General features: G+C 37.2%; 1 protein-coding gene across 1 annotated transcript in view; it reads left to right on the top strand.

Annotated features, from left to right (window-relative positions):
* WDR75 (WD repeat domain 75) overlaps window positions 1-24767 on the top strand; it is a 42608-nt gene that overhangs the window by 3658 nt on the left and 14183 nt on the right. Inside the window, exons 2-15 of the mRNA XM_029225818.1 lie at window positions 2143-2272; window positions 7925-7990; window positions 8882-8972; window positions 12871-12995; window positions 14740-14810; window positions 15758-15877; window positions 16318-16406; window positions 19058-19216; window positions 20048-20107; window positions 20200-20315; window positions 21403-21578; window positions 22606-22763; window positions 23439-23619; window positions 24423-24517. Coding sequence (XP_029081651.1) covers window positions 2143-2272; window positions 7925-7990; window positions 8882-8972; window positions 12871-12995; window positions 14740-14810; window positions 15758-15877; window positions 16318-16406; window positions 19058-19216; window positions 20048-20107; window positions 20200-20315; window positions 21403-21578; window positions 22606-22763; window positions 23439-23619; window positions 24423-24517 — 1637 coding nt within the window. The remainder of the gene's footprint in view (window positions 1-2142; window positions 2273-7924; window positions 7991-8881; window positions 8973-12870; window positions 12996-14739; window positions 14811-15757; window positions 15878-16317; window positions 16407-19057; window positions 19217-20047; window positions 20108-20199; window positions 20316-21402; window positions 21579-22605; window positions 22764-23438; window positions 23620-24422; window positions 24518-24767) is intronic.

Raw genomic sequence — 24767 nt, 5'->3', positions numbered from 1 at the left:
CTGGGATAGAGTTAAGCCCCGCACCTTGCAGAAGCATGTTAGGACTGGTGCTGATCTGGAATAAGATGAGGGAAGGCTTCTGGTGGAAAGACCCCTGAGCTGAATCTTAAAGAAGTAGTCAGAAAGAAAGTGTTCTCAGTAGATAGCAGAATGTGCAAGTGTGGAGAGTGTTTTCTCTAGAGGTTTGCATTCAAACAGTTAAAGTCATTCCCTGCTGAGGAGCAAGGAGAGAGGAAATTGCTTTCCACTGGGGAAGAATATCTGAATCAATTAGGGGGAGTTTTCTTGGCAAACAGCAGTGCCCCCTCACCCACCAACATCTCCAGGAAACACTGCCTAAAGGACTTGATGCTAATGGGGAGCAGGGGAGAGCGAGGGGGTCGTTGGAGTTTTGAACCACTTAACCTACTGTTCAAGTGAAAAAGTATTTCCGGTCAGACTGGAGTCAAACATAGGAATTTGGATCATATCCTGAAGGCAGTGAGAAAACACTGAAGGAGTTTCATTTAATTTTATCTTTATTTAAGGAAGTAATATGCTCAAGTTTGTAAAATTAGTCTGGTATGAGTATGAAAGGTTGAATCAAAGGGCCACACCTAGAGACTGTAGGAAGCCCTTAAGAGTGGTCCAGACAGGAGATGGCAAGAACTAGGGTACTCATGGGAATGGAGAGGAGGGTCCAACCAAAGGGGAATCCATGTACCTCGGTTGCTTTGTTGCTTGTACTTTGTTGATCTTATAAACAGTTGAACACAACGATGGCCCCTGGTTACAGCACTTATAAGATGCATCCCGATTTTAGAGAGGTGAACATGTGAAAATCAAGTGTCTTAAAAATGATAAAATTGGGTAGTAGCAACCCCAGTCAGCATTAGAAGATTTACCCTTTGATTATTTTGTAATAATTTTTTTACTGGTTCATTTTATCTAAATAGTTTATAAAACCTTTGAAGAGGGCTTCCCTGCTGGCAGTGGTTGAGGGTCCACCTGCCGATGCGGGGGACACGGGTTCGTGCCCCGGTCCGGGAGGATCCCACATGCCGTGGAACAGCTGGGCCTGTGAGCCATGGCCGCTGAGCTTGCGCGTCCGGAGCCTGTGCTCCGCAACGGGAGAGGCCACAACAGTGAGAGGCCCACGTACCGCAAAAAAAAAAAACCTTTGAAGATCAGGCATATTCTGTTTGACAAACTGGATTGGACATTGAAAATCAAAGATAAATAGGGCCTCTGCCCTATAGGAGCATATGGCCAGATAAGGGAGATGGATATTTACATAAATGAGACATTTCAACATAGTTTGAAAGTACCCAGATCAAATCATGCCTTGGGTACTTTGGGAGCACAGAGAAGAGGTCCAGCCTAAGAATTCTGTGGTTTGTACATTCTATGGTATATGAGAAAGCACCATGTTAGACACGTACGCTGTCAGATGTAATAGGCACAGAGCAAACATTTTTTATTTGATGCTAGAAGATTTGCAGTTCTGAGCTTTGTCTTATGGTTATATCTATTATGAAAAAAGTTAAACAAATATTACCCCAGTTTAACCACAGTTAATAATTTAATAGCCTCTGATATATGAAAGAAAGCCACAAATCCAGAAAAGCAAAGTCAGCTTTTTGGGAGTAAGAAAAAGAACTGTCATAAAGTTTTTATACTTTGCTATCTAAGAGACCTCACTGACTAGAGAGAATATTTGACTTCGTATTTGTAGGCTGGTGTCTGTGCAATGACTGATGGAGAGTTGGAGGACAGGGGAAGACGCTGCTGTTAGTAGAACCACCGCAGAATAATAGCTGATAGTGAAGGCGTAGCACAGTGTCTGCATCCATTAGTGAACAGGCAGCTTGGTTAGGTTGGCTGTTTTTGCAGGATGATTCCATACAGCCTCTGCCCCTGGAACAGGTCAGAGGTATGACTTTGGCATCATTGATCTACTTTCAGAATTCGTGAACTAAATGACCTCAGATGTTCCCATAGGCTTAAGCAGCACAATTTGAATATACAGTTCTTAAACTATTATTTTGAAAGAAATCTCTGTTGCATGTTATAGCTTTGGTTTTTGTTTTGTTTTTCATGGACAATAAAAAGATTATGCTGTCTATACAGTATGTGAATCTTATTTTTCTCTCTTATTTCCAGGTATGTCTTCTGTGTCTCTGGAGACTTTATTAAAGTTTATAGCACAGCTACAGAAGAATGTGTACATATATTGCAAGGGCACAGAAATCTGGTGACTGGAATCCAGCTCAACCCCAAGAACCATCTACAGGTGTTAATTTACAGTCAAATATTTTAATATCGGCTTTATTGTTGCAAGAAAATTTTGAATTGAATTTGGCTAAGAAGCTTTCTAGGTGATGATCAGGGAAATACCTATTTTGATTTTCTGATTTAGTATAGTTTTCACTTATTTTTAATTATTAAAATAGGGTCACAGCCTAGAACTACATTGTTCATGGTGTATTCTGTGAATCATTTGTTCACAGGATGCTAATAGGTGTTGCTTGAAAGAAGGGGTTCTTGTTTGTATAGTTTCTGAAATTCAGGATTTGGCACAGTTAAATGAATTTCTTGATTATAGGTCTTCTCAAGTCCTTTATATGCATGGTGAATATCCGGAAGGGGTATATTGTCTTGGGTGTTTCTCAAATTTATTTGACCTCTGAACTCTTTGGTTTCTGGAATGCATCTTTGAGGTACTGATTTTGTAGATCTGTTTCTTTACAGATGAGGCTCTTTAGTGTTAATGCAGATGTCACCGAATCTTAAGGCCAGTATCTAGACAAGAAGAAGGGATTCTTCAGTCAGTGGATCAACCAGTTAATTTCAGAACAAACTTGGGGATCTAGTGGAGCCTGGACCTTCCCACTCTCCCCACAAAACAGCCCTTGCTTTTCAGAAATCAACAATAAAATGGTCATTTTAATTTGTTCTTAAGTGTCAGCAAAGCTGCTAGAGAGTTATCTCAAAAATACTTGCTCTAGGGCTTCCCTGGTGGCGCAGTGGTTGACAGTCCGCCTGCCGATGCAGGGGACACGGGTTTGTGCCCCGGTCTGGGAAGATCCCATGTGCCGCGGAGCGGCTGGGCCTGTGAGCCATGGCCGCTGGGCCTGCGCGTCCGGAGCCTGTGCTCCGCAATGGGAGAGGCCACAACAGTGAGAGGCCCGCGTACCGCAAAAAAAAAAAAAAAAACTTGCTCTAGTTTTTGATCAAGTTCCCCTTTTCTGGATTAGTGTCAGCCAACTTGACAGTTACTGCTTAATTTAAGAATGGATTTGCATTGCCATTCACTGTGTTGTCATAAAAGAAATAGGGCATAAAGTAACACTAACACTGATCTTTTCTTTCTAAAATTAAATGAGCTACTCTTGAAAATCATAGTTAAGTAGCTCTTCTGCAGGGTTCAAGCACACATTTTGTCCTTGCTGTCCTCTGAGGACTTGAGAAAAGAGGTTATGGTTATGTGTACCATTTGAATGTTTTTTGTAGCAGAAAAGAAAATTAAAATTGGAATTTGTGAAGTCAGTATTACCAGGTTTAACAGCAGGCTTGGTTGAGGTGAAGGGGTGGGTGCCAGAGATTCTGTGGACTCTGAACTCACAGTATTTGTGTATAACCATTGTCTTGTAGTGATTCTGTTTGCCTTGTTATATTTTACTGATCTGTGTTCATGATTCATGTTATATGTAATAATGCTGGTGTATATTTTTTACCTAATATAATTCTTTTGCTTGAATAGATATTTTCTTACTCCATTATTTTTTATTTCAATTCTGTGATTCCATGTCCTCCCTGGAAGAAATCTTAAAATTGCCACTTTTTTTAAATTGAAGTAGAGTTGATTCACAATATTATATTAGTTTCAGGTATACAGTATAGTGATTCTTCAGTAGTGGAGATTAAACTCCATTTAAAGTTATTACAAAATAATGGCTATATTTATATGCACTATACAATATATCCGTGTTGCTTATCTATTTTATACGTAGTAGTTTGTATCTCTTAATCCTGTACCCCTATCTTACCTCTCCCCCTTTTCTCTCCCCACTGGTATCCACTAGTTTGTTTTCAGTATCTGTGAGTCTGTTTCTGTTTTGTTATATATATTCATTTGTTTTATTTTTTAGATTCCACATGTAAGTGATAAGATGCAGTATTTGTTTGTCTTTCCCTTTGTCTTATTTCACTAAGCATAATACTCCTAGGTCCATCCATATTGTTGCAAATGACAGAATTTTATTCTTTTTTATGGCTGAGTGTATATATCACATCACATCTTCTTTATCCCTTCATCTGTTGGCGGACACTTAGGTTGCTTTGCATGTCTTGGCTATTGTAAATAATGCTACTGTGAACATTGAGGTACATGTATCCTTTCAAATTACTATTTTTATTTTTTCAGGTATATACACAGGAGTTGAATTGCTGGATCACATTGTAGTTCTGTTTTTAGTTTTTTGAGGAACCTCCATACTGTTTTGCAGTAGTGGGTGCACCAGCAGTGTACAAGGGTTCCCTTTTCACCACATCTTCACCAACATTTGTTATTTGTAGACTTTTTGATGATAACCCTTCTGACAGGTGTGAGGTGATATCTAATTGTGATTTTGATTTGCATTTCTCTAATAGCGATGTTGAGCATCTTTTCATGTGCCTGTTAGCCGTCTGTATATCTTCTTTGGAAAAATGTTCAGTTCTCCTGCCTATTTTTTAATCAGGTTGTTTATCTTTTTTTTTCTTTAGGTTGTTTATCTTTCTGATGTCGAGTTGTATGGATTGTTTATGTATTTTAGAAATTAATCCCTTATCAGTCATAGCATTTGCAAATATTTTCTTCCATTCAGTATGTTGTCTGTTTTGTCTGTGGTTTCCTAGCTGTACACAGCTTTTAAGTTTAATTAGGTCCCATATGTTTATTTTTGCTTTTATTTCTTTTGCCTTAGGAGACAGATCAAAAAATATGTATTGCTACGATTGACGTCAAAGGGTGTTCTGCCTGTCATCTCTTCTAGGAGTTTTATGGTTTTCAGTCTGACATTTATATCTTTAATCCATTCTGAGTTTATTTTTGTATATGGTGTGAGGAAATGTTCTAATCTCAATCTTATATATGTAGCTGTCCAGTTTTTCCAGCACCACTTATGGAAGAGACTGTCTTTTCTCCTATGACTGTCTTGCCTCCTTTGTTGTATATTAATTGTCCATAAGTATGTGGATTTATTTCTGGGCTCTCTATTCTGTTCCATTGATCTGTGTTGTGTTTTTGTGCCAGTATAATCCTGTTTTGATTACTATAGCTTTGTAGTATAGTCTGAAGTAAGGGAGCATGATATCTCCAGCTTTGTTCTTTTTTCTCAAGATTGCTTTCATAATTTGGGGTCTTTTGTGGTTCCATACAAATTTTGAGATTATTTGTCCCAGTTCTGTTGAAAATGTCATGGGTATTTTGATAGGGATTGCATTAAATCTGGGGATTGCTTTGAGTAGTTTGGACATTTTAACAATATTAATTCTTCCAATCCAGGAACATGGGGTATCTTTCCATTTCATCGTATCATCTTTGGTTTTCTTCTCAGTGTTTTATAGTTTTCAGAGTATAGATCTTACACTTCCTTGGTTAAGTTTATTTGTAGATATTTTATTCTTTTTGATGTGATTTTAAATGAGATTGTTTTTTCTTCTGTTTCTGGTAGTTCATTATTAGTGTATAGAAAAGCAACAGATTTCTGTATATTAATCTTGTATCCTGCAACTTTACTGAATTCACTTATTCTAATAGTTTTTCAGTGGAGACTTTAGGGTTTTCTGTTTGGGTTCATCTTGTTTGGGACCCTCTGTGCTTCCTATACCTGGATATCTGTTTCCTTCTTCAGGATTGGGACATTTTCAGCCATAATTTCATCAAATACATTTTAGACCCCATTCTCTCTCTCTTCTCCTTCTGGGACCCCTATAATGTGCCCTGTGTTGTGAATGTTGGTACTCTTGATGTTATCCCAGAGATCTCTGAGCTGTTCTTGCTTTCTTTTTCTTTCTTTCCTTCTTTCCTTCTTTCTTTACTCTTTTTGTTCTTCTGTTTGGGTGATTTCCATTATTCTCTCTTCCAGATTACTTGTGCATTCTGAATCACTTAGTCTGCTGTTAATTCCTTCTAGTGTGTTTTTCATTCCAGTTATTGTATTCTTCAGTTCTGAGTGGGTGTTTTTGTGTGTTTTTCCCTCTAGTTCCTTGTTTAAATTCTCACTGTGTTCATCTATTCTTTTCCCTAATTCAGTTAGCATTCTTATTATTAATGACTTGAATTCTTTATCTGGTAGATTGTTTATTTCTGTTTCATTAATTTTTTCAGGGGTTTTCTTTCTCTCTTTCTTTTGAGACCAGTTCCTCTGTCTTCTCATTTTGCTTAACTTTCTCTGTATCTATGAATTTAGGTGAACTGGTTAATTATCCCAGTCTTGAAGGGGTATCCTTATGTGGGAGCATCCCTGTGCAGTCTGCATGTGCTCAGTGCCTTTGGTAAGAGAGCTGGCTTTGACATGAACTACAAGTCACATCTTTCCTCGGGGTGTGCTGGCAGCTGTCACCTTGGTTAGAGGTGGGGCTAGAGATGGAGGTGCTAGGTTGCTTCTGTGTTCCACAGCCAAGCTCTCTCCCCAGTCACGGCAGGCCTCTCTCCAATGTGGAGCTGTGTCATGAAGTAAGCAGGGCTGGAGCGTATACTGGAGCGGTCGCAGGAAACTAGGCAGCCACTAAGGCAGTCTTCAATCTACCCTCTTCCTCAAGAGCAAGCCCACATGTGTGCTCTCCTCTTGAGTGGAATACAGGCTTCCCACTGCCCTACTGTTAGTCCCAGCAGCACTTCAGCCAAGGGAACTTCTCTTCCCTGTGTCAGACCCTAGGACTGGAGCACCCAGTATGTGACTCAAACCGCTCACTCAGTCCGCAGGGCAGATCTCTGCCCTTGTAATCTCCTTTGTCCTCTGTGTTCCTTCCCAGTGGAACAAGTCCCAACCTGATTGCTTCTTTTCTCTGCCTACCTCATTCCATGTGGATCTTTCTTACAGCCTTGGTTGTATAGGACTCTTTCTGACAGTTTCCAGTTAGTTTTCAGTGAGAATTGTTCCACATGTAGATGTATTTTTGATGTGTTCGTGGTGGGAGGTGAATTCCACGTCCTCCTACTCTACCATCTTTCTTTCAAAAAACTCAAAATTTTAAGTAAAGTGTTTTCACAGTAACAGCAACGAAAAACTCCAGTGTGACTTTAGTAAAATTCAGTCTTGTGGGACAAAAATAAAAACATGCTACAAAGGCATTCTGTTGGTACCAACGTATGGCCCACAGACCAGTGCCACAAACCGTTGGTTACAGTTCTGCAATGAGATAAGTATAGAAATTGAGTGTCTAAAACTTTAGGGCACTTTGACATTGCCACAGCATCCAAGTACATAATAACTTAAGTTGTATTTTACAAAAATATTGGTCCATGATGGGTTGGAAACTTTTCTTTTTAAAAAGGACATTCTCAGATCATTTGAGAGACACTCCTTTGATACCAATGTAAGATAAAAGCTGTTCTGCTGATAAAGGACTGGGCTCTGGCAAAATAGCAACAAGCTCTCAAGTGCTCTCAAGTGTTGTTATTCATAACTCAGTACCTTACCATCTCCCTCTTGAAGACAGAGGGTTGACTTTTTTCTTTATTTTAATTAAAACTTGAAATTGATAGGTCTGCTTTCTACAAAGAGCTGTGATAAGATTTTTTATTTTGCAAAAACAATATAAATAAATGATTTCACCTCTTTAAAGCTGATAATGAATTAATGAACAGGCAATGCCTTCTGTATCAGCAGTTAAGTTACTTGATATCTTCATGTAGTTCTTTTTTTTAATCAGTTTTGTACTATTTTTACCCTTCTAGCTATATTCGTGTTCCTTTGACGGCATGATTAAACTGTGGGACTATACAGATGGCATTTTGATAAAGGTACGTGGATTGAGCTTCATTTTCATTATGTGAAGAGGAATGGCAACATAATTTAATGACAGACATATTATTTATTGAATACTTCCTTAAGGCCCAACCTTTTAGATAGCCTTCCTAAACAAATCATAAAATTCACTCACCATAAAAGAAACGATAAATTTGACTATATAACATTTTAAACCTTTTTAACCAAAAAATGAGCAATGAAACTGAAAGAAAATATTTACAAGAGCTGTTATCCCTAATATACAAAAAATTACCAAAAACCAATAAGGAAAAGCTAATGACCCAACGGGAAAAAAATTGGTATAAAGTAAGAATATGTAATACACAGAAAAGAAATAACACATAGCCAATAAACATGAAAAGATGCTTAACCTTGTTAATAATTAAATGTAAATTAATAGATAACACAGGATTTTTCCCTGTCACTTTATCCAAATTGCAGATTGAAAAAAATATAGCGATAAAGTGTAGAGAAATAGACATTTTTGTACACAGTCAATGAGAATGAAACTGAATAAATACCTTTTGCTCCAGCAATTTCACCTTTAGGAATCTCTTGTTGAAATAATGGCAGGTATATGTAGTTCTTAAAACATTGTTCATGGTAGAAAAAAAAAATTGAATATAATCTTGAGGTCAGTTAAAATTTGATAGTCATTCAATAGAATACTGTAAAACCATTGATAAGAAACAGGTAGATTTATATATGTATTAACTTAAAAGGTTATTCAACAAATATGTATTGAGTGTCTCCGTAGGCCGGGTTTTCTTCTGATGTTCGCAATATAGCAGTGAGCAAAATGGATAAAAAAAAAAAAAATCCTGCCTGTTATGGAACTTAGGGGGGTACACAGAATGAACAGTATGGTGCTTTTTATCTTTCAGACTTTCATAGTTGGATGTAAACTTCATGCCCTTTTTACTCTTGACTGTGCTGAGGACTCTGTCTTTGTTACAATAAATAAAGAAAAACCAGGTATAGTATAATTAATTTTTTTATACATTTATAGATAGCATTGAGTGGCTCTTTACGTTTTACAGTGTCTCAAATTTAACATTTTGGTTTTAGTGTGAAGTTAAGTTTTTGGAGTTGGCTTTTAAATTGGTTTCATCACTATTGCATTCATTTTGGGGAGGCTTTGTATTATTTCTGAAATATTGATGAGGGAATGATTACTTAATAAATGGCTGTGATAGTGGACAGCTAACTCCAATTTTAAAGCTGTTTTGAGCTATATGTGTCTTCCTACTGACCTTAAATCTGTCATTCTTAAGCATCACTATTACTTTACCCATCACTGAACACCCCATTCGTTGATCTTGAATCTGGAGGAAATGGTATAGAAAACAGGTGATTAGGAACTAATAGTGTGGCTAAATTATTATTATATTTTCATTATCATTGGAACATTATTCCATTGAAACTGCCATGTTTCAGAGCATTTAAGGATTTCTAGAATATCTTCAGTGGTTACAAATAATTGTCCTTTAGCAGTAAATTTAATACATTTAACATTGACATGAAGGATATATCCAAAGAATTTTTCTAATCTCAGACTTCAAGAATGCCAGTCCCCCCTGTGTTGCCCTCCTTAAAATAGAGTTGTATTCAGAATTCAAAGTACAGGCCAGCTTTAAACTGGTTACTGGGCAGTCAGCTAGATTGGCTCACAGCTCATTAGCTAAGTGAATCCTTTGGGGGGGGAGCGGGGGGGCTTTGGCTTGGTTTTTGTTGGGGGTTCTGGTAGTGGTTTTTTTGTTTGGAATTCGGGGAGTTTTGTTGTTTGTTTTGCTAAAACAAATTTACAGATTGTTATATCATGGACTTTTAAGTAAGTTGAGAATAGTTAAAACTATGAAGCCAAATCATTTTTAGCTAAAAGTCGTTTGGTGCCAACTCTGTTAATGAGTAATATTTTTATCTATCAAAAATGTGACATGAGGGCTTCCCTGGTGGCGCAGTGGTTGAGAGTCCGCCTGCCTATGCAGGGGACGCGGGTTCGTGCCCCGGTCCGGGAGCATCCCACATGCCCCAGAGCGGCTGGGCCCGTGAGCCGTGGCTGCTGGGCCTGCGCGTCCGGAGCCTGTGCTCCACAACGGGAGAGGCCACAGCAGGGAGAGGCCACAGCAGTGAGAGGCCCGCGTATCGCAAAAAAAAAAAAAAAAAATGTGACATGAAAGAATAAAAGCTGTAAGTTTAGATTTCTGATGTGGCCCATAAACCATCTCTAAGGGACATTCCAAAAAATGTTTTGGAAATGGCAGTGTATTTCTTAAAATAATTAAGTTGCCTTACCAGATGACTATTTTAAAGTATAGGGAGTTTTTTATTTTTTGTAAATTTATTTCTTTTTGGCTGCATTGGGTCCTTTTTTTTTTTTTTTAATGTTTGGCTGTGTTGGGTCTTTGTTGCTATGCACAGGCTTTCTCTGGTTGTGGCAAGCAGGGGCTACTTTTTGTTTGGTGCATGGGCTCTAGGTGCACGGGCTTCAGTAGTTGTGGCACGCAGGCTCAGTAGTTGTGGCTCACGGGCTCTGGAGCGCAAGCTCAGTAGTTGTGGCACATGGGCTTAGTTGCTCTGCAGCATGTGGGATCTTCCTGGACCAGGGCTCAAACCCATATCCCCTGCATTAGCAGGTGGATTCTTAACCACTGCACCACCAGGGAAGCCCTGTGCATTCTTAATGTCTGTCTAAATGCTTACTAAAAATTCATGTTTCTAAACTCCCTGACTGACAATTGATTCACTAGGTCTGAGATTTGGTCTAGGAATCTGCATTTTTTGTGTCTCCCCAGATGGTTCTGCTCATCACTCTAGTTTGGTAGCCACTCCCCATACACACTGCATGATTCATCAGTTGGAGGGGTAGTTGCCAATAACAGTAATGAAAGTTTTTATCCATATCAGTAGGACAAGTGATTCTTAACACTGACTACACATTACAATCACTCCAAGGAACTTAAAATGTCAGATTCTCTGTGGTGGGGCCTGTCTGTTTATTTAAGTATTCCCGCAGTTGAGTCTAATGTGCAAGCCAGTATAGAAAACTGTAGATCTAAAGTAAGTCTCACTCAGATCTAAAGTCATTAGCCTTTTGGGGTTAACTGGAAACTTCAAATGCTGTAATGTAATCGGAATTCTATTCATGGTGGAATCTAGTGTTACTCTTCAGTACTCGGCACATCGTGGGCACTCAGCCTGTGAAAATCTAGTTACTATATAAAAATGTGAATAAGGCTAAAAAAGATTCCCTGTGACTGGCATCTCAAAATATATATTAACATACCCTTCTTTATTTGTTTCATCTTTGCTCCACAGTCCAAAACCAGAGTCTCTGATAGAAATTTGTATAAATCATATTGAAATATGCTTCTCTGGTTTAAAAACAAATGAACCTTTTATTTACATGTTATCTTATATGGTGTCATTTCTTGACTGTAATTAATGTATTCACCAGCTAATTAAACATTTACCATGTACCAAATACTGTTCTGGTTGCAGAGAACTAAACAGACATTAAGCTTACTAGATCAGTCATATAATAAAATAAGATGACAGGCGTTCTAGAGAAAAATAAGGCAGGGGACGGGAATAGGCAACACTGGAAGAATACATATTAAATAAGTGATCAGGGGAGGTCCTGGGAGAAAGAAGAATGTGCTGTGCAGCTGTGTTGGAGAAGCATATTCTAGAGCATTCCTGCCGTGTTTGAGGAATAGCAGGGAGGATGGATTGGAGTGAGCCTAAGTAGAATGGATAATGTAGAGCATTGTACGCAATTAGAAGGACTCTGACTTTTACTCTGAATAGACAAAAAACCATTGAAGGTTTTTGAGCAAATGAGGGACATGATCTGACTTAGTAGTAATAGAACACTGACTTCTGTGTTGAGAAGAGACTGAAGGGGTCCAAGGGTGGGCGTAGGAAGAGCTGTTAAGAGATCACTATTCCTAGCACTTAGGATATGAAGCAGGATCATGGCTTTAGGCTAGGTGGTAGCGGCAGAGGTGGTGAGAATTTGTTGAATCTTGGATGTCTTTTGAAGATAGAGCCAGCAGAGTTTGCTGCTGTTTTGATGTGGGGCATGAGAGAGAAGTCAAAGGTGACTCAAGGATTAAGTCTGAGCAACTAGGTAAATTGTGGTGCCATTTCCTCCAGTGGGCAATGTGGGGGAAGACTAAGTTCAGAAAGGAAAATAAGAGTTCAGAATTTAGGCATGTAAAGTTTGAGATGACTGAAAAGGCTAGAAGAATTGAGTTCAGAGTATATAATAAGCAGGCTGGAAAATAAAAAATGGTAGATCAGTGTATTACAATGTATTATAAAGTCTAGGAGGATAAGGAAATAGCATAGTGAAATATAGCTATTTCCCCTTAAGGAGAAATTTTTTAAATGGAATGCAAAGAGAAGAGCATGCCAGTTCTACAGAAAAGGAGATTTATTCTATGAATGTGTGGCAAGCCCATAGCATTTCTGAAAGCTCTCAGATGGTTTGTTGCTTTTGGCTGCTCAGTTCACCAATGTATCATATTCCATCTCCATCTTAAAGCTCATCTCAGTACTTTGGGGGTTTTTTGTTTCTTTTTTTCGTCTCAGTACTTTGGAAAGCAGTATGCACCAGTAAAACCAGTTGTTTTCTATTTCTACATATATGAAGCGTGTGTGTGTGTGTATGTATGTATGAGTTGTGGAATTAGCCCTCCAGTTAAAACTTGTATATTCAAATGAAGAGCACAACTTGTTCAGATAGTCTAGAATTATGATCTTAGCATCAAATTAACTTTGGAGTACTAATTAACAGTTTTATATGAACAAATGCACACCTTCACTTTCTCTAGAGAAGTTTTATATTAATATAGCTGCCTTTGGCTAGATGTATTTCAGCTGGTTTCAGTGAAACTACCAAAATCATCAAGTCAGGAAGTAGAAGCTAAGGAGCTCTCCTTTGTTTTGGATTATATAAACCAGTCACCCAAGTGCATTGCCTTTGGAAATGAGGTAAAATTTGCTTTGTTGGTTTTCTTTTTTGTACATAAAATCTCTTTCCTGCAGTCTTCCCTCTGAGAATTTTATGTTATAGTGATTTAATATTGCCTTGAGTTACAATATTTTTGTTACTAACTAAGAAATCTGTCTTACTACTTTAGCATGTGTTTGTAGTATAGATTTTTTTAGGACTACCCTAATTTTGTAGATTGTGTCTTTTTGCTCTTGTAAACTGTATAATTGTCCCAAAAGAAATCTGTTTTGGCATTTGTACTGTACTTCTTAGCCTGTACCATGTAGAAGCCACTTAAATGCTTTGATTATAGATATGTGTCTTTTGAAAATATGACCTCCATGTCTATAAATAACACGCCCTTATAGAAAATTTTGAAATTACAGAAAAATATAATGAAGAAATTAAATCTCACCAGTGGTAATATTTGAGGAATTTTTTCTAGACTTTTTCCTAAATGTATAAAATAACTTTTCTCAAATTGAATAGTTATCTGAGGGTTTTATCTTTTTTTCCTTCACTTAACACTGCAGCATGAGTGTGTACTTAAATGTTCATCAGAAATAGTGACTGTATGATGTTCATACCATGACTTATTTAGCCATCCCTTGTTAATAATCACGTAAGTTATTAAAATCAAGTACAATCAAAAGCCCCTATATATCATTGTGGTAGGCTGTTTCTTTAGTCTTAAGTTTTGTAGCATTATTTTGGCTTTGTTCTGAAAAGGTTTAATTTCTTAGAGTAGAGAAAACACTTGAACATTGTAAACATCATTATTCTTTAGCATCATAGTCGTCAGTTAAATACAAATTAAAACCACAGTGAGATACCACTTCATGTCCACTAGAACAGATAAAATTCAAGAATGACAGTACTGAGTGGTGGAAAGATATGGGGCAAAGTTAAACATATGCCTTTACTGTGACCCAGCAGTTCCACTCCTAGGTAGAGAAATGAAAACACGACCACAGAATGACATGCACAAGAATAATTAATACTCATAATAGCTCCAAAATGGAAATAACCCAAGTGTTCATCAATAAGAGAGTAAACAATTTATGATACATATGCATTCATTGGGATGCTGCTTCACAATAAAAAGGAACTGATGATACACATAAGAGCGTGGGTGAATCTCAAAAAGGTGATGTTGAGCTACAGTCCAGACCTGAAACGTATTTACCATTCTGGTTGTATTCTGTTATAGAAAAGGCAGAGAAGTAATCTACGGTGATAGAAATCAATAGTTGCTGACAGGGGTGGGAGCATTGGGGAATGACTGGAAAGAGGAACAACGGAGCATTCCTGAGGCGAAGAAGATGTCCTAAATCTTGATTGTGATGGTAGTTACATGGCTATACACATGTCAGACATTGCATTCTGTGGTGTATAAATTATGCCTTAATAGAAAAAAGTTTAATCATTATGCTTAGAGAGTCTGGTTTTAGGATTTAGGACCTACTTTCATCTTTTAATTTTCTATGATTATTGTAAATGTAAGAGTATCCTTTCCATAGTTAAACTGTAATATGGGTTGGCCAAAGAGTTCATTTGGGTTTTTCTGTAACATCTTACGGAAAAACCCGAATGAACTCTTTGGCCAACCCAGTATATCATTTCATACTAATGTACTCTCAGTCTCCAAAAGTTTATTGTTCCCATGTTAACTTTTATGATAATATTTCTTCTTAAAGGATGTTGACTATTTTTGTGAATGTTATCTTCTCTTTGAAATACCAGGGAGAGTATGTTGCTGCAGTACGGGACTTCTACTTGTCAGTTTATTTTTTCAAAAAGAAAACAACATCAAGGTAAGAATTCCTTTTTGATGGCTTTATTTTATTTACTCAAGAGTTCATTAAAATTTTATTCATCCTTATACCTGTGACCCAAAGCTGTTTCATGTTACAAGTAATTGTGAAACCACAAGATGAGGTAGAATTTTTAACCCACAGTGGGTTAAAATCATTAGTCACAAAATCCTAGGGAGCTTTTCCCCCCAAAACCACTTTCACACTTAGATTCTGCTGTGTATACTTGATGTCAAAATTGGATGTGGTTTGAAAAGTTTTCCCTAGGTGATCCACATTGTCATTTTATGGCTGTAGGAATGAATGTAGGCTTTGGTATAATCTGGGTTTAAAATGAGTCAGATTAGTCCATTGAACCTCACTGCACTTCAAATTAACATGTATTTTAAATGGCAATAATTTCTACCTAATAGAGTTGTAAGGATGAATGAGATAACGTATTTAAAGAAACTAGTGCTAAGCATGAGTAGTCACTCTTCAAATGACACTGTCCCCTCTCGCCTTTTACCCTGCCAAGATTAACATTTGTTTTCCTTTGCAGTATAAGGATCCTGACATCTTTGGACACATTAACCAGTTGTCTCAGATATAATTTCTCAGGCTTGTCCATACTTCATGCTAAAAACTTAGCTTTAACGAGAAATTCAAACAAACTTTGCCCAGGCAGAAAACTATAAAAAGAACTGTCCTCTATTTCACTCTCAGTGGCCTCCATAGACAAGTTATGGTAGAATGTTATTCACATGAAGTTTATATTGTGTATTAATAAATGTTTACAAAACAAAATTCTTGATTCTTGGTCATGATTTTTCTTAAAAATCATGCATTTATGTTCAGTGAATTCTGAGAGCTCACCAGTTTGGGTTGATAAGGGTGGGACCGCCATTTTGCATAACAACATCACTTACCAAGCCTTTAATAATCAAGGGAAAATATTTTTCTTCTAGGTTTACTTTATCATCATCAAGAAATAAGAAACATGCTAAGAACAATTTTACATGTGTAGCATGTCACCCGAAGGAAGACTGCATAGCAACTGGTCACAGGGATGGCAAAATTCGTCTTTGGTCAGTTAACTCTTGAAGAGCTTGGCAATCATTTATTTATTTTAGATTAGTCCTGCAGAAAAGGTATATCTGGGTGCAGGGAAAAGGATAGAACTGAAAAGCCACAGCTGATAATAGAGATGATGCTTTGCTGGCATCCTTCCTTTCTTTTATTACTGTACTCTTCATTGCATAGACTTACTATTTTAGGACTTCAACCCTTGTCCCTAGGAGTAAATCCATTTTGTCCTTAATCATTTAATTGAAGAGAACTTTTTGTCAGCCTTTAAGTAAAAAAGAGAGAGTAACAGTGAATATTGAACTAGTAGAATACTATGATGGCCTGTTGTTTGCAGAAGTGACTGGTTTAGAAATAGAAAGTACTTTTTGCACATTAAGACCAGTAAACTTGATAAACATATGCCTTTGGCCAAATTAAGAATTTTGGTTTTCTCCAATAGGAGGAATTTTGATGATGAAAAGAAATACACATACACATGTTTACATTGGCACCATGATTTGGTTATGGACTTGGCTTTTTCAGTGACAGGTAAGTACAAATTTAAGACTTAATTTAAAGTATGTGAACCAAGTATTTTAATTCACTGTACTTAAAGTTTGAAAGATTTAGAATTGCATGGGCCAAATGAATTTTTTTAAGCACTTGTATATCACCCCTGTGTTTTGGGCTTTGCTCAGCACAATGCCATATGCTTAAGTTTTCAAAGCTCTTCAGAGTATCAAAGTGTACACCTGTCATAAAGTCTCTTGTTAATATAAACCTATTTAAATTATATTCCTTTTCTTTTTTTAATGTATGTGCACGTAGCTAAGTGCTTGTTGTCCATAAGTATAGCTACAGTTTATCAGGAGCAAATGACTCTGTTGATGCTTTATATCCATTATCTCATTTAATCCTTGACTCTGAAAACAGGCATCATTATTCTCATTTTACAGATGATGGAAGTGAAATTTGTAGTTGAGAACTAACTTGCCTAAGGTCACGTGTCTCGTAAGTGGGATTTGGACCTAGGTCTAATTCGAAAGTTTGTTTTTAACTGTAAGATGGCCACATTCACAATTTTAAGTTAATTCAGATCTTTGTTCCATTTAAGCTGCATGAGAATGGCTATAATGCGTAAAAATACCTCCCTGGAAATAGGATGACCTTCTACAGAAATTTGGAGAAGTACATTTTGTCTTTGGTTACCGTTAGCATCCCCACACGTATGTGGTGAAAATTATGTCAGTACATTTTGACTGGTCCTTAAGGGAGTGGGGAGGGGAGGTGCTAGATGCTCCAGAAGTTTACGTGCCCAGAGAAAGTAGTGGTTCTTCTTCCTGTAGGTCTTCCCAGAGACTGGCAGGACAAGTCTTAGTACCATTTGCTCTAGATTCCTACAGGCTTACTTGGGTTTAACTCAGTGGAGCCTCAGGAAGCAGGAGGCATCTTCAGCCTACTTGTGCTTTTGATTTTGGGGATCAGTGATTGGTATATGGGGGTGGGACCCAATCTGACATACTTAGAGTAGTACAACAGGAGTACAGCTGTGACATATGGGAACGAAGAACAGAAGAATGAAGAGGGTGTTAACCCTATGGATAAAAGACATCGGCTACTCTTATCTTCACCCTCCTCCCCACCAAAAATACAAATGAGTATGTTTGTGGCATTGTGTGTACATATGTCTGTAATGTTTCAGGCAGTGTTGTTATTCTCTCCTGACCTAAGGTGGTTTATTCTGCCCTTCCTCATCAGTTTCTTTTTCTCTGCTGTGGCCCCTGCCCAAAGGCCAAGACCCGTTGATGTATATTGTCACTGGGACTTTTCTCTATTTTGTTGCCCTTACCTATCTTGTCCACCTCCTCTCACACTAGTTATTAGTCACAGCTTTTTGTGATGGCCTTACTTATTACCCTTAAGTCCTGGGACAGTCAGGATTGGCCTTCTCAGGTGGGGTTTGGGGAAGAAGGAATAGTTAGATTAGTTGGCACTCAAAAAAGAGAATACCAAGTGCCTCTATTGTGAGCCATGGCTTTCATATAGGAAGTACTGCAGATCATCTTGGCTATTAGAGAGTTGAATTCTTGATGTTATTTTTTAAATCATGTGAGTATTTGTGAGAAGTAATATAGTACATGGTTGTCAGTGAATGTATAGGTATGAGAGAGTTAATAGAAGAAAATTAGTTGTCTGTGTAAATGAACTACAAATTATAGGGTTTTTGAGAACTGTTTATAAGTTAAGGCAAATGTTAACAGTATAAACTGTTTTGGCTCTGCTTTGAGCGCAGTCATGCTTGCTGGGAGCATCTAATTTATTGTTTACTTCTTTCTGATTCTTAAGCCTTTCTTATTTCAGTGCTCTAGGACCTCAAGTTAATGTTGGATAAAAGTGGTATTGGTGTTTCCAACACAGGGGGAAAGTTTTCAGTGTTTTACCACTAAAATATTTGCTATAGATTATCTGTAAGTATTCTTGATGAAATTTTAAAGGTCTCATCAATTCCTAGGTTACTGAGAGTTTTTATCATGGGTCTAGAATTCTATCTTTTACTTTTTCTGCATCTGTTAAGATACTGATGATCTATTTCCCTTTTTTCTGTAAGTAGAGTTCATTACATTGGTTTATTTTTCAAATGTTAAAATAACCTCACATGCTTAGAATAAATTTTACCCTGCAGTGATGTCTTATCTTTTTAATATATCATTGGATTCAGCTTGCTGATACTTCATTTGGTAGTTTTCATCTGTTATGAAATTGGCTTGTAGTTTTCTTAATGATGTGCTAGTTTTGGTGCAGAATTATGCTGGTCTTCAAAACAAATTGGGAAGTGTTCTTTCTTTTTTGTTACCTGGAAGAGTGTAAAACTGGTTTATTTCTTCCTTAAATGTTTGGAAAAGTTTACTAGTGAAGCCAGCTGGGCCTGGAGGATGTTTGTTTCATCCAGTTTTTCTAGTTATTGGCAGAAGAATTTGTCAGCAAAAAGAAGTCACATGTTACTGGAAAGGAAAAATCCCTGAACCAGTGATCTTTAAATCTTTTGTCTTGCAAGTGTATTAAAAGATATAAAGACACTTGTTTGTGTGTTTTTTTAAATAGTTTATTTCTCTAACATAGGAAAAATCAAAACATCGATTATATCTTCCTGTTTTTTCCCCCAAACACTGTCCTTTTCATTTCTTTGGGTGGATGAGAAGGCAGCAGTCTGCTGAGTGGTGGCCGTGAGTCTGTCCTCGTAGAGTGGCGAGAGGCAGCAGAGAAGAATAAGGAGTTCCTCCCCCGTTTAGGAGCTACTATTGAACATATCTCAGTGTCTCCAGCAGGGGATCTCTTCTGTACTTCGCACTCCGATAACAGTAAGTCTCAATTTGTTGTCATGAGGAAATACAGTTTGTGTAATGTCATAAATTAGGTAGCATCTGTAGGAGATGGAAAATAAGAGACCTCAAACTAAGAGTAGCATAGGATTTAACGAGCATTTTTTTCTCTTCCATTTCTTCTCTTTCCTCCACCCCTCTTGCCCCAAGATGCCACCTGAATACAACATTTCCAGAGTTGTTTTTATGAAAGTGTAGGGCTAAGTGTATTTGGTTATTGTTGTGCCACTTATATTTAAAAATCTTTTCATGTGGAATGATTGGGGGAATAAAGGAGGTTTTCATAATATAATGGCATTCTCTAAAGAATGCTCTGAGGTTTTCCTTTGGTACAGCCATTGTCTCGGCGTGGGAGTCCTGTGGATTCTGACAGAAATGGAGCAGTCTTCTGATTCCTCCCCCGCATTTGGTCATCCTGTTACACCTCATCCCTTGCCCATTGCCTCCTTTCCCTTCAAAAGAGAGCATAACTGAAAAATCCATTAGTGCAGTGACTCATTTCAAAGTAAACAACCGTCTCTTTTGGGGCATATAAGTTTCTGAATTAACACTTCTAATGTATTCATAGTCACAGTAGAAAACTTAGAGACTCCAACAGAAAAAGCCCTCATCCCCACCCCTAGTTTTTCTGTTAAATCACAAAATACATTCCTAATTTTCCAGTAACACTCCAAGAAATTGAACATACTCAATTGTTTTGTATTCTGGTATATTTCAGAATGATATAAATTCACTTTTTTTTTTAACCTTGAAGGTTTGACCTATTTATGTTTAGATGTTTGTTTATTTATTTATTTATTTTACCCACAGAGATGATAATCATTCACCGAAACCTTGAGGCATCCGCAGTAATTCAAGGCCTAGTGAAAGGTATCGCAGACCTCAGTGGATGTGGAATTGTGTACATTTTCAAAAGTGAATATTTGTCTGATTTCAGCTATTGTTCATCACTTCTTTTGCAGACAGAAATATCTTTACCGGTTTGATGATTGACCCAAGAACTAAAGCTTTGGTTTTGAATGGGAAACCTGGCCATTTGCAGTTTTATTCTCTCCAAAGTGATAAACAGTTATATAATGTAAGATTTTTGATCTGTTAACTAGCCTTAAAACTAATGAAATATCTTTATAGCACCACTGGTGTCAAGTAACTTATTGTATAGCTTCTAAAACAAGATCCTGTGCCTATGTTATTTGAACATAGTATTATCAGTTGTTTATAGCATGATTCTAATGAGGCCACAGTTGCAGATGAAGTCTGCATGTAAGCCAGTTGGCACTGTTGTGTGTGCTCTGTCTATTTTATTCTGTTTAAGACTACACTCTAAATTAACTGTCGCACACATCTGTGCCTTTGAGTCGTAAGGATAGGCAATGAGAATATGGATTAACAATACAGACCTGTCTCTGCTTTGTGGTGAAACAGTATCATATGTACATGCTGAAGATAAAATCTTCAGTGTAGATTAAAGAGGAACACTTCCCATAATCCTGGTAAATGCAATCCAGAATTTCCACTTTTTCTTTAGTGCCCCACAGTACCCTTTACAGATTTCTATCACAGCCACTGTAACACTTTATCTCTTTCTCTCCAACACCTTTAAACCTCTCAAAGAAAGGAAACTTATTGATCTTTGTACATTTCTAGTGCAGTGCCTGGAAATAGTAGCACTTAATACATTTTTAGTAAATAGATGAGGAAACAATAAAAGACAATTATAAAGAAAATGCTGGCCTATTTAAAATGTTGTGCTTTTTTCAATTCTTAAGAATTGTAGGTTTCATTTTTGCTTTCCTTGTTTCTAGTGATGTGGAATCTAGCCTTGAGATTTTATGTAAAGCTATTTGTTCTTAGAAACAAAAGAAAAGCATTACTGTAACCCAAAGTTCTGCTGTATCATATAAATGGAGCATAGTCGTTTCTAAAATTTAAGGTCATTGAAGAATCATCACCACCAAATTGGTATTATATAATATGCTCCATGTTTTCAATGGCAATTTTGATGTCTATAAGTAATGATTAGTTCATTTTTCTCTTTACCTAAAAATCTGTTACTGTAGATTCCAGAAGGTATCTATGATGTGGTTAATTACCATTCCTTGAATGCTTTAACATGTATGTATTTACATTAATAAGAATTTTGGATTTTTTTTTTAACCCATCAGTTAGATATTATACAGCAAGAATATATCAATGATTATGGTCTGATCCAAATTGAGCTAACAAAGGCTGCATTTGGCTGCTATGGTAATTGGCTTGCAACGGTGGAACAACGTCAAGAAAAGGAAACTGAGCTTGAATTGCAAATGAAACTGTGGACATATAATAAGAAAACACAAGGGTAATACTACCTATATAGACATTAATTTCAGAGCAGAAAATTATTTGACTTTCTAGTTTCAATTGTTGGTCTTTACGATGTTTCATTTTGTTAAATTTATATTAAGAGAAATGAAGGAGGTGTTATTCCTCTAATACAGCCTTTATGCTTTCTGCTCTGAGAAGGCATTGGTGTCCTCCAAATTATGAGTCACCTCATTGCATAAATAAGGAAACATGGAGAAGTGATACCCCCAAGAACACATACCTACTTCCAGGCAAATCCAGGATTAGAATGCAAAGGTCTTAGTTCCTTAGCTCTTTTGTGTTATATTACCTTCTTTGGGAAAATGGCAGTGGTAGGTGGTAGAGGTGTGGTGTGGTGTAGTCTTGATTAGATAAGGAGCCCACTAGTTTCTCATACCATGGCTGTAATAGCAATTTATCAAGTCCTTGCTTGTCAAGAACTGGGCTTAGTGCTTTCATGCCCATTGTCTTGTGAATCTTCACAAGATAGTCTTTCATTCACGGCAGTGTCCTGTCAAGCCAGAAACAAGTTTTGAGAGGTAGTTTGGATGACTTTAAATATTAAGCATTGACCAGGGCAGTGAAATAGGTAATGTTCTTTCTGTACCGTCTTGCCACAAATAAGGGCTTTCATAGCCATTTCCTTTTTTGCTTATTTTCAAAAGAGTGAGGTATCTGTGTTCTACACAATTTCCCTGCAGTTTAGTATAGTAGCCTTTCAAGTATCATTTTTTGATGACCCCTATTTTATACTCATTCTGTACCAGTAAGCTGATACTATTTATAATCATCTCTGTTATGTACGTTACACGAGGCCAGAGGTAATGTGTTAAAACTCTTTGCATCCTGTGGCCATTAGTGACAGAACACTCAATTGTTTGTCATGCTAGGTGATAATATATCAGTTGCTCATTCTTAAAGATGCTATTGTAAAATGTGCAAATATGTAAGGAATTCTTAATACTCATGATAGTGTATCATATTGCCCTGGTACAAAAATAAATTGGTTTCCTTCCTACTAGGTTTGTTCTCAATACAAAGGTTAACATGCCACATGAAGACCACATCACAGCTCTCTGTTTCTGTAATGCAGAAAAATCTGAAAACCCCACCTTGGTTACAACAAGTAAAGATGGTCACTTCAAAGTGTGGATATTAACAGATGATTCTGATATATACAGTAAGTTACTTAAATATAATATGTCTGTATGTAGTGCACAGTTTTAAGAATTGATATATTTATATCATGAATTGTATCCATTCTGGGAGGACATTTTCTACTTTGTTTAATTCTATAGGATATTGCCCGATTTCAAAAGATTTTAGAGATTACATTTTTACATGCCTTTTCTCCCAAATCTTTACTTACTTTATGACATTCTTGATTAATCGTGTACTAGTTATTCCAGTCTGTGAGGGTACAGTAAAAAGGGCTTTTGGGGCTTCCCTGGTGGCGCAGTGGTTGAGAGTCCGCCTGCCGATGCAGGGGACGCGGGTTCGTGCCTCGGTCCGGGAAGATCCCACATGCCGCGGAGCGGCTGGGCCCGGGAGCCATGGCCGCTGAGCCTGCGTGTCCGGAGCCTGTGCTCCGCAACGGGAGAGGCCACAACAGTGAGAGGCCCGCGTACTGCAAAAAAAAAAAAAAATGGCTTTTGCAGTAGTCCCTTTGCTGTTCCACTAGAGGAAGATCAAGGTCTCTTGGAAGGGACGCAAATTTCAAATCAGTCAATGATTTGTAACTAAAATTTTGGAGAGGAGGTTTTTTGTTGTGTTTGTTTCTTAATCCATATTTCTTATAAATTCCGTAAAATATTATCTAGCATTTGTAGTATTTCTATGGTCTGTATTTTCACAGAAAAAGCTGTTGGCTGGACCTGTGACTTTGTGGGTAGTTATCACAAATACCAAGCAACTAACTGCTGTTTCTCCGAAGATGGCTCTTTACTAGCAGTTAGTTTTGAGGAAGTAGTTACAATATGGGATTCGGAGACATGGGAACTTAAATGTACATTTTGTCAACGAGCTGGGAAAATAAGGTAGGTAAATAATTGGGGGAGTATGAAGTACTGGGTTTCTTTTTTTTTAAATTCAAACAGGTCTTTCTACATAAACTTTAGTAATTAATTTATGCTTTCTCCAGAGGTATCCTGTGGGTCAGTGGTGCCAGCAGCTAACCAAAATACTGGGAAACTAAAAAATACTGAGTTTATGAACCATGTGCATTAGTTTTCATGGTTGTACTACACAATAATAGAAGATATATATAAGCCTCAGTAGATCCAAACAATGTTTATTTTCTCAATATTTTCATAAAAGCGATGTTATGCTCAAACTTCATTGTTTGTAATAATGGCAAGAGAATGTAACAGTAGTATCTTCCATTTTATTTCCGGTAACTTGGGCATTTGAGGACAGAATGGGAAATGGCTGTTTCTAATTCCCAACATGTCTAATTCTGAATTTACTTTGTAAAACTTTCTTCAGAATTCATATTGCAGATTTTCCTCTTGAGACAAAGAAGCATAAAAAAGAGTTTTTGTTAAATAACTTGGTACGTTTCACATACATTTTCTCTATATGTGTCAATTATTGTACCGTACAGCATATTAGAGAAAAGAATTGGTCATCAAATCTGTTTTCCTAAAGAAACAAAATAGCTAAATAAACCTTTACTGTTGTGCTCCTTACCCTCTTCCCTGCAGAATAATTATGAACAAAAACATACATGTCTATCTAAAAATTTGCATTGCACGAAGCTAGTACTGTGCAGGAAGTCTGCAGTCCTTTGTAACTACGTGTGCTAGAACTGACTGTTGTTAACTTCCTTGTTTTAATCTAGGCAACTTTGCTTTGGGAGATTGACTTGTTCCAAGTATCTTCTTGGTGCCACTGAAAATGGCATTCTGTGCTGTTGGAATCTGCTCAGTTGTGCATGTAAGATATTCTTTGCTATAAAGTGATGACAAAGCACACAGGAAGTGGACATTAACTAATCTTTGGCATTTTAGGACTTCTGGATGATATCTTCATATCTTTACCCAGAGAATATATTATTTTTTACGTGGTACATTGTACCACCAAACTTTGGAGTGCTATGCCTGTAATAATAGACTTTGATTACAGTTGACCCTTGAGCAATGCGGGCGTTAGGGTTGCCGACCCTCTGCGCAGTCAAAAATTCACT

This window comes from Monodon monoceros, unplaced genomic scaffold (assembly GCF_005190385.1).
Source record: "Monodon monoceros isolate NGI ecotype Baffin Bay Population unplaced genomic scaffold, NGI_Narwhal_1 Super_Scaffold_16, whole genome shotgun sequence".
Taxonomy (NCBI): domain Eukaryota; kingdom Metazoa; phylum Chordata; class Mammalia; order Artiodactyla; family Monodontidae; genus Monodon; species Monodon monoceros.
Note: the sequence above shows the minus strand (reverse complement) of the source record. Positions and strands in the feature narration are given on the sequence as shown.